The 10,000-nt window shown below is 44.0% G+C and overlaps 1 protein-coding gene across 1 annotated transcript; it reads left to right on the top strand.

Moving 5' to 3' along the window:
• The first annotated feature begins 600 nt into the window (after positions 1–600).
• LOC143035546 (uncharacterized) lies at positions 601–2,768 on the top strand. The gene is made up of 5 exons (XM_076202413.1): positions 601–955; positions 1,064–1,293; positions 1,357–1,954; positions 2,045–2,224; positions 2,341–2,768. The coding sequence occupies exons 1-5, from the start codon at positions 601–603 to the stop codon at positions 2,766–2,768; spliced, it is 1,791 nt and encodes a 596-aa protein (XP_076058528.1).
• Positions 2,769–10,000: the final 7,232 nt, after the last annotated feature.

Genomic DNA, 10,000 nt, shown 5'->3' with positions numbered 1-10,000 from the left:
TGTGTGTGTGTGTGTGTGTGTGTGTGTGTGTGTGTGTGTGTGTATGTGTGTGCTTGTTGTGTTAGTTTGTTGCGTGTGTGTGTTTTGTGTGTTTGTGTTTGAGAAAGATAGAAAGTGAGTGAGAGAGAATGAGAAAGAATGAGAGAGAGAGAGAGAGAGAGAGAGAGAGAGAGAGAGAGAGAGAGAGAGAGAGAGAGAGAGAGAGAGAGAGAGAGAGAGAGAGAGAGAGAGAGAGAGAGAGAGAGAGGGATTCACCACTATCACAATGATCTGGATCACGCGTTGGACTCATGATCGACAGTTATTACCTTCCTGGGTGAGAGGTCGGAGGTGTGGCATCCACACCACAAACGACCGCTCTGTCACGCAGGCTAACAGGTAATTGGCTACTGGAACAAGCCACGTAGCCGATCTCAGCGACTATTGTTAAGGACGCACCGGGACAGCAGCCCTTCAGGTTGCGAGGCGATCACGGATTGGCCGACTGGACTGTCGCGTGATCCCAGACCACTATATATGCCTGTCACTTACATAATAAAGATAGAACGGTTTGAGACATTCATGCCTTACCACGTTTGATCACTCGACCACGTAGTCTGCATGAGTAGCGCTCGCTACATTGGTGACCCCGATATAATGGACAAGACCTCCGACAACCCACCCCCCTCCCCGTCCTCCACTTCCACAGACACCCACCCAGTTGCAGCCGTGCAAGTATACTTCCTCTCCTTCTCGACGATCGACGCGCATAACTGGTTCCGTCGAGCAGAAATACAGTTTCGTCACGAGAGGGTAAACTGTCAAATCTCTCGGGCTGACCACGTCAAAGCAGCCCTCCCAGACGAATTTTTCCCTTCCTTCTCGGAATGGTTGGAAACCCATGGTGACGCCGCCATCAAATACGACGACCTGAAGATCAGTCTACTTCAACGTTTTACGCTTTCACCAGAATCGCGTGTGACGCAGCTCATCCACCTCGCACGCCAACCCCGCCAACCCCTAAGCGACCAGGAACCCTCTGATGCCCTTCTCAAGATGAAGGTTCTAGCATGACTCCCTCCAGCAACCAACGGAACGCCTCGAAAGCTAGATCTGCTTCGGGCACTATGGATCCTACGCATCCCCGAACCCATCCACACTGCCATCCCCAACGCAGAGGGAATGGAAATGGATGGACTCCAACGGCAAGCAAATCACCTAGCTGAGGCTCTCACAGCTTCACTACGCCGCATTAACGCCATACCTTCTGAACCCCCACCTTTATTTCAGGATGACAAGGTCGACATCGCAGTGGTACACCGCCCACCATCCCGTATCCGACAAACGCCTACACAATACCACGCCCCGCGGCCATAGCTAGACCAGAAAAGGATCACGACAACATTCACGAACCAGTTCTGTTACTACCACTGTTACAGCCCTAAGGCACAGCCATGCATCACGGCGGCCCCCACTGGTACCAACACCATCTTCCTCTCCAATCCTACAACGGGCATGCGCTTCTTGGTCGACACGAGCACCGCACGTTCCCTCCTACCAGCCGCACGTTGGAGGCAGCCCCATCAACCTGCATCCAACGTCCAACTCATTGCAGCCAACAGCACTCTGATATCAACATACGGCTGTCAACACCTCGAGATCAGCATCGGCGGACGCAGGTTTGAATGGTACTTCATAGTGGCAGACGTCACCCTACCCCTTCTAAGGGCAGATTTCCTTTCCCACTACCAGCTCCTCGTCGACATTGCCAGATTTCAGCTGGTAGACACATCCTCCCTCACCACCACACCCATCGCTGCCGAGCTCACCAAGTTCGCCCTTCGAGGTGACAGACAGCTTCGCCCACCTCCGCAACGCCTACCCCGATGTCTTCAAGTCCGAACTCCGGGAGCAACAGCCACAGACCTCTGCAAAACAAGAAATCTATCACCGCATAAAGACATCAGGGCCCCCGGTGTTCTCCAAGTTTCGTCGCCTGGCTCCGGATAAGCTCGCCGCAGCAAAACAGACCTTCGCCGAGCTTGAGTGTCTGGGTATCTGCCAGAAGGCGCCAAGCCCCTGGTCTTCATCACTCCACATTGTGACAAAGAAGGACGGTTCCCTTTGACACGGCACAAAAATTTTCTCAAAACTGGACCTTCTGAAGGAGTACTACAAGGTCCCCATATACCCGGAAGACATCCCAAAACTGTTGTAACCACGCCCTTTGGCACTTTCACACTTAGTTACTGCTGTTTTGGCAGCGAAACTCTGGCGCCACCTTTCATCGAATGATGGACGGCATCCTAGACGATTTACCTTTCTGCGCCTGCTACATTGATGACATTTTCATTTTCTAAGCATCTAAAGAGGAACACCTCAACCATCTCTCCGAGGTCCTGGGCCGCCTTCAGCAGAACGGCCTGGTAGTACACTACGATAAGTGCGTATTCGGCGCCAGAAAGGTGGACTTCCTAGGACACCACCTCACTCCTGCAAGCGTTTCACCTCTACCAGGAAAGGTGACCACCATACGAGAATTCCCTACGCCTACCACAGTCAAAGCCCTCCAGGAATTTGTGGGTATGGTCAGTTATTATCACCGATTCTTGCCCGGGATCGCGGTAACCATGACACCACTGTACAAAGTCCAAGCAGGAAAACTCAAGGACCTTAAGTGGGGCCCCCCTCAAGCATTGGACAGCTACTGGGGATCTCGGAACACCACACCACAGCTTTCAACCTGGAGGCTAACGGCATGGTGGAACGGTTCCACAGAACCCTCATAGTTACCCTGATATCATGCTGCAACAACGCGACCTGGAGCACTCAGCTACCCTGGGTCCTCCTCGGCCTTCGTACTACCCCAAAAGGCGAACCCCTCATGGTACCCGGCAAGTTCTTCCCCGACGCCCCCACGAACAACATCAGCCGCCTACGAAGTATTGTCAAAGAATTTGCCCCGTGCAAACAAATTTACAAGTCTCCAGAGCACCGATACATCCCCTGAGATCTGCATACATCAAAGCATGTCTTTCTCCGCACTGACGCTCACACGCTCCCCCTCATCCCACCCTACTCCAGCCCCTACGATTTTGTCCAGAGGAAGAAGAAAGCATTTCTGCTACGCATTAAAGGCAGCAACGACTGGATCTCCATCGACCGCCTTAAGCTAGCGCACCTACAAGACAATGACTCACACCACAAACGACAGCTTTATCACGCAGGGTAACAGATAACTGGCTAATGGAACAAGCTACCTCGCCGATCTCAGCGACTGTTGTTAGGGACGCACCGGGACAGCAGTCCTTCAAGTCACGAGGCGATCGCTGATTGGCCGATCGGACTGTCGCGTGATCCCGGAGCACTATGTAAGTCTGTCACATAACAAAGATAGAACTGATCGAGACATTCATTTCTTACCACCTTCGATCACTCGACCACGTATTCTGCCTGAGTAGCACTTGCTACAGAGATCTTATGTGGACCGATCGGCGGGTGATACAATGATGTGACGCACAAACACAAGTACAAACACACAAATATATATATATATATATATATATATATATATATATATATATATATATATATATATATATACGCACAGGCATGCACACAAACCCACACACATGCCTATATGCACATACACATGCACACATACACATACACACAATCATACACACCAAAATATGCAAACATACAAATGCACACATACACATGCACACATACAACATGCACGACTCGGTGGCGCGGTTGGTAGAGTCCCAGGCTGTCACTACGGCGGTCCGGGTTCGAATCCTGCCCAGGGCTCAAAATAATTTCAGTATCGCTGAGCTTCGAGTCGTTACTCCAACTCGTGGGCGGGGATTTGGGTGTGTGTGTGCGTGTAAGGTCAAAGCATTACCCATAGATCGGTCATACGAGCTCTGGGCTCTTTCCGGAGGAAAATAGCTGTCGATCACGAGTCCAACACGTGATCCAAAGACCAAGGTGAATCACACAAACACACCCACACAGACACGCACGCACGCGGGCACGCACACAACACGTGTGTGTAATATTACGACATTAATTAGTATACAAATTGAATTGGAAGAAGTAGGATTTCATAAAGTTTGTTCATTTGATGATGTGTCAGCGCGTGATTGAACTCGTGGCTTTGATATTTCTTTCCATCTACGAGTATTTCTATTTATACAGACTGACATACATTTCTTTATACGTTGATATTAGAAGCGATGAGTTCTAGGAACCTGAGCGACCAGTCCAGAGCGTTTTCACGTGGGTGAAGGCGGATCTAGTCCTACTATAAGAGAGCGAGATTGGAGTGAGTGAGGTCATCTTCTGAACAATGGCCTCCTTCATAGCATTGCATGATTCACACGACTGCGCCAACCTCTGCCACGCCACCCCTACAAACTTCTCAATCTCTTCTCTCCACCTCCTGTCTGGTCTCCCTCTTCCACGCTTCCTATCTCGCGGCGTCCACTCAGTAACACACTTGCTCCATCGCTCATCAGTCGTTCGCACTAACCTGCCCAATTCCACTTCCTCTCTTTCATCGCCTCCACAATATCTTTCACTCTGACCATATTACGGAGGACTCTTAAGCATGGAATTTCATGTAGTTAGATGACCTCCATCGAGATCAGAAAAGGTCATCTTACTACACCAAATTCCATGCTTAAGAATCTTCCGTAAGAAGGTCCCGTCCTAGCTTTTCCTGAGGGGGAATAGTTCATGACAGCAAAACGACGTCTTTCTATAACTTACATAATATTTTCCGTCCAATAAAGAATTCATTGAATAAACATTTGACATGGCACTGACTTTTCTAATATAGACGTCATATTCAGAGATGGCCATTAAAATGACATATATTATATCTAGCCCAGTGCTTGATATTTCTAATTTGTATGAGTAGCTTGCATTTTTTATTTGGGGAATGTTTGCTTGAAATGAAAGGTATTTAATTACGTAGAAGTCATTTGAACTTTAATAATTCATCTGCTTACTAATTAAGGCATAACATGTATCCCTGTCACTCTTAGAAATGTGTTTTGTTTTTCATCTATTTTACAAAACGTCAAAAATACAAACCCCTTTAAGAAAAATAAATAAATAAAAAGTACCACAGAGGACCATTACGCAAGGGATCAAGGATGAAATATAAAATAGACTTAAAGTGCAAGTGCAAGACAAGGGACCCTCAAGTTCGCTTTCAAGAAAATGTGAAGATAAAAGCAGATGGAAAAGTACCAAAAGGAAAAGACACTAAAGTCTCCTAGTGGATGAAGAGAAATGCAGGGCAGATGAGCACACACACGAGCGCGCGCGCGCGCACACACACACACACACACACTCACACACACACACACACACACACACACACAGACACACACACACACACACACACACACACGGAGAGAGAGAGAGAGAGAGAGAGAGAGAGAGAGAGAGAGAGAGAGAGAGAGAGAGAGAGAGAGAGAGAGAGAGAGAGAGAACCTTTTGTAAGATGTGCGTATGAAAGAGGTGAGACATTTGAAAAAGAAAAAGAAGAAACTAGATAATGTCATTCCTTTAAAAGTGCAGGTGATACATTTGAACAAAAATATAGAAACAAATCAATAAGTAAAGTTATCTCCTAATAGTGCAGGTGAAGAGATATCAGAAGTTACGGATATGCAATCTACATTGCAAATCGTTATCACAGAAGACGATAAACCTAAGACATCTGTCCTATTATGCGATTGGACTGGTATAAGTAACAGTCACTGTTGGAATTTGGAGAAGAGCACAGGATTTAAACCTATAACTAGGCAGTGGTTAATTAAGTACATTCTAAAAGCAATCTCGTTACCGATCACTCAAAACATGCATAGTATCCTATCAGTTTCAAGCCTTCCACCTCAAAGCTAGATAGAACAATTTGGCAGTAGTGAGGAAAAAATATACATTATTACGGAAAAACCTTTTTTTTTTTTTTTGAGCGTTGTAATGTGATTACAGTCCCAAAGACCACTTCTGGACAACGACCAGTTTGCACAGCGCTGTTGGTCTTTTCATTCAAACCCGTAATTAGACTGCAATGGTAATGAGTTTTCAGGTCGACCAAATCCCCGGGTAGGACTTTCTCGTTAATGGATTATGGGGCTTCCGGAGCGAGTTTTATTCTCCTTTCTTTCTTTCCCGACTACAAGCTCTCCAGCTTTCAGATTGTGGTCCTTTCCAATGTCAGGGTTAATGAGAACCTGAGTTACACACCAGCTTGGCTACAATTTTTTTGTGTTTCCTTAAGTATTTAACTTGAATTCTATTACCTTGTTTCATTTATTTTCCCTTTTGTTTTATTTTTTCTTTAGAGTTACACACCAGCTTGGCTACAATTTTTTTTTAGTTTCCTTAAGTATTTAACTTGAATTCTATTACCTTGTTTTATTTATTTTCCTTTTCTTTTATTTTTCTTTAGAGTTACACATCAGCTTGGCTACATTTTTTTTTAGTTTTCTTAAGTATATAACTTGAATTCTATTACCTTATTTTATTTATTTTCCTTTTGTTTTATTTTTTCTTTATTTTTTATATCTGCCAGTAGGATATTTCTTTGAGATGAAGAACCTCAGGAAGTCAAAGGGTTAAGATCTAACCAGATTATTCCTTTTAACACACAAATTGAATTGTAATCTGATTTTTTTTTTCACCGCGTGGTTTAGTTTACCTAAGAAAGAAACATTCCGAAGTAGTATTCTTACCCAAACCTCCCTCTCTCCTAAATCCACCCTAACCACTAAATCCACCCTAACCACTAAATCTACCCTAACCACTAAATCCACCCTAACCACTAAATCCACCCTAACCACTAAATCCACAACTTCTAACCATAACCGCCTCTGTTAAATAGAGCAAACGCGTTATTACATAAACGAATAATGACATAGTAATAATCCTTTCAGAGCCAATACCTCAACTGAATAGTCATTTAGCAATAGACAGAACAATGCATGATAAACTGCCAGATAGAAGGAGATAATAATCCATTTATATCTTCCTCGCACTCTCTATCAAAGAGCTACAGTAGAACTGGTTGGAATTAATTAAATATAAAATGTAGATGATTATCATCTTGCAAAAGCCTCAACTGTAAGAAAATATATGTTCTTGGCTATCTTAGTGCAAAGGTCTTAGGCGAATTGAAATATCAATACATCTGGACCAGTACAACAGGAGGTAATGTAATTAGTGATCTTCCTATCTCCCTCTCCCTCTCTCTCTCTCTCTGTGTATTCACCTCGGATCTGCTGCAGTCTCTGTCGAGACAGCAAGACACCACCCTACGGCAGTGAGCTTAGAGCTCATTATTTGCCGATCACTGGGTAGGTCTGAGACCACTCACACACCACACACCAGGACAGCAAGGTCACAACTCCTTGACTAACGTCCCGTACCTACTCACTGCTAGGTGAACAGGGGTTACACGTGAAAGGAGACAAACCCAACTTATCTCCGCCTGGCCGGGGAATCGAACCCCGGTTCTCTGGCTTGTGAGGCTAGTGCTTTACCACTCCGCCAACGAGCCGTGTCACCTTGTGTGTGTGTGTGTGTGTGTGTGTGTGTGTGTGTGTGTGTGTGTGTGTGTGTGTGTGTGTGTGTGTGTGTGTGTGTGTGTGTGTGTGTGCGTGTGCGTGTGCGTGTGCGTGTGCGTGTGCGTGTGCGTGCGTGTGTGTGTGTGTGACATGCTTCATTATTGCTAACACATCCCAACCCTAATGAATACAATACCATTTCTGTTTTGCCTGTACGTTATTATTTGGGTCAAAGTGCTCACAGGGATTGAATATGATAACACGTATCTAATGTTTATTTATCTGTGGTAGAATTTATAATATCGTTTTGTCCTGGGGTCACCACCCAGCTGTATGACAAAGCACGTGGACGAGAACAAAAATTAAATTTCCAGAACAATTTGAGGAAGTATCATGATAGTGTTAGTTGCTAACAAATAAAACACAAGCTTTTTCAGCTTAATACGATACTTTTTTATATTTCATCATCATCATTATTATTAACTATTATCATATATAATAATAATATTGATATTGATATTAATAACAACAATAACAATAACGACGACAACGACGACGACAATAACGACAATAACGACAATAATGACAATGATAATGATAATAAATTCATTATCCTCATTATCATTATTATTATTAATATATACAGAGTTAAGATTTGACCATAAGACTGAATATGAAACACGGTGATCCAAATTATTACACTTACGTCCGATGGCTTTCTTTTGAGATTTTGTTCTTGTTAAAGGCAGACATTCTATTCAGTCTGAAATGACATCCAACGAGTTAAAAACAAAACAGCCTTGATGAATTAACCCACAAAAAGCCCTGTATCTTCTTTTGAAACAAAGTTCTGGTTAACGGCAGGCGATTTTACTCAATTTGTAGAGCTACTTTATTAGTGAAGAGTTTTGCAAATTGGGTCAAGTTAGGTCACTGCCTTTGCCTGCTGCGCTAGACTCTTCAGGCGATGTCATGATCCTCAGCGATAGAGTCCCCCAGAGGACTGAGTGATGCCTCTTTCTCATTCATAGAAATCGAAGCTCTTCGGCTTTGCTTTTCCCAGATGACTTCGCGCGATCTCACACAGTTCCTCGAGAGACCTTTCTTCGTCTTTCTTCGTCTTGGTCGCTCAGAGACCACGTCGGGTTCAATTCCGGCGCTTGGGCGTCAAAAGAAATAGGCCAATTCTGCCTTTGCCTTTCTTTCTTTTTCCTCCTCTTTTTGCTCTCTCCCTCTTCCCTCACTCCCTCATTTTCTCTCTCCCTTTCTCTCTCATTCCTCTCTTTCCTACCTTGTCCTTTACACTCTTCCTTTTTCTTCTTCTCTTTTTCTACCTATTTCTCCTTCACCCTCACTCTTCTTTTCTCCATTTCTCTCTCTTCTTTCTTTCCCTGTCCCTCTTCCTCCCCCTCTCTCTCTCTTTTCCCTTTCCCCTCTCTCCCTCTCCCTCTCTCTTTTCCCTCTTCCTCTTTCTCTGTTTATTCTTTTTTTTCTTCATTTTCTTCTTTCCCCTTCTCTTTGAATACAAGCTTACCCTAAGGATCCTCTTGCTTTGATTAATTTCGAAAATATGCCCCTCTGCAGCATATGATACGAAATAATTAGGGCCCTTCTCTGAGATTAATGTCTAAAAATATCCAGAATTTTCCTACAAATCACTTAATTAAGAAGGCAACAAATATTTTATTTTTTCATATGTAGTGGAAACACATGGACGGATTTTCTTGGATCCTTCATTCTTTCTTCATAAAATCATATCACAGAAATTATGTCATCACCAATTACGAAAGCATGAACAAAGAAACGTGCGCAAACACACACACACACTCACACACACACACACACACACACACACACACACACACACACACACACACACACACACACACACGCCCACACACGCCCACACACACACGCACGCACGCGCCCACACACACACACAAACACACGCACACACGTAATGTGCTTAAGTTCATATGTGTATGTATGTGCATATAACTGTGTGTGTGTGTGTGTGTGTGTGTGTGTGTGTGTGTGTGTGTGTGTGTGTGTGTGTGTGTGTGTGTGTGTGTGTGTGTGTGTGTGTGTGTGTGTGTGTGTGTATGTGTGTGTGTGTTTGTACTGTATATGTGCGTATGTGCATCGTAATGTGTGCGCATCTTTTTATAATTGTAACTTCGCCTTTTATTCTTCTGTCTTTCGCCTGAACGCTATTTTGTGATCACGAATATATATATATATATATATAATATATATATATATATATATATATATATATATATATATATATATATATATATATATATATATATTACATAAAAGAGTGAGTTAGTGTCTTTGTTGTTTCCCAACAAAGTTTTCTTGGGCAGCAGCTCATTACCCACAAAAGAAGGAGGAATGGACAACACAAGCAAAGGACTTTTCTTCTCTGTCAA

The sequence above is a fragment of the Oratosquilla oratoria genome, chromosome 19, assembly GCF_046742065.1.
Source record: "Oratosquilla oratoria isolate Oo_2021 chromosome 19, ASM4674206v1, whole genome shotgun sequence".
In the NCBI taxonomy this organism is placed as follows: domain Eukaryota; kingdom Metazoa; phylum Arthropoda; class Malacostraca; order Stomatopoda; family Squillidae; genus Oratosquilla; species Oratosquilla oratoria.
This window is presented reverse-complemented; position numbering and strand designations above follow the sequence as displayed.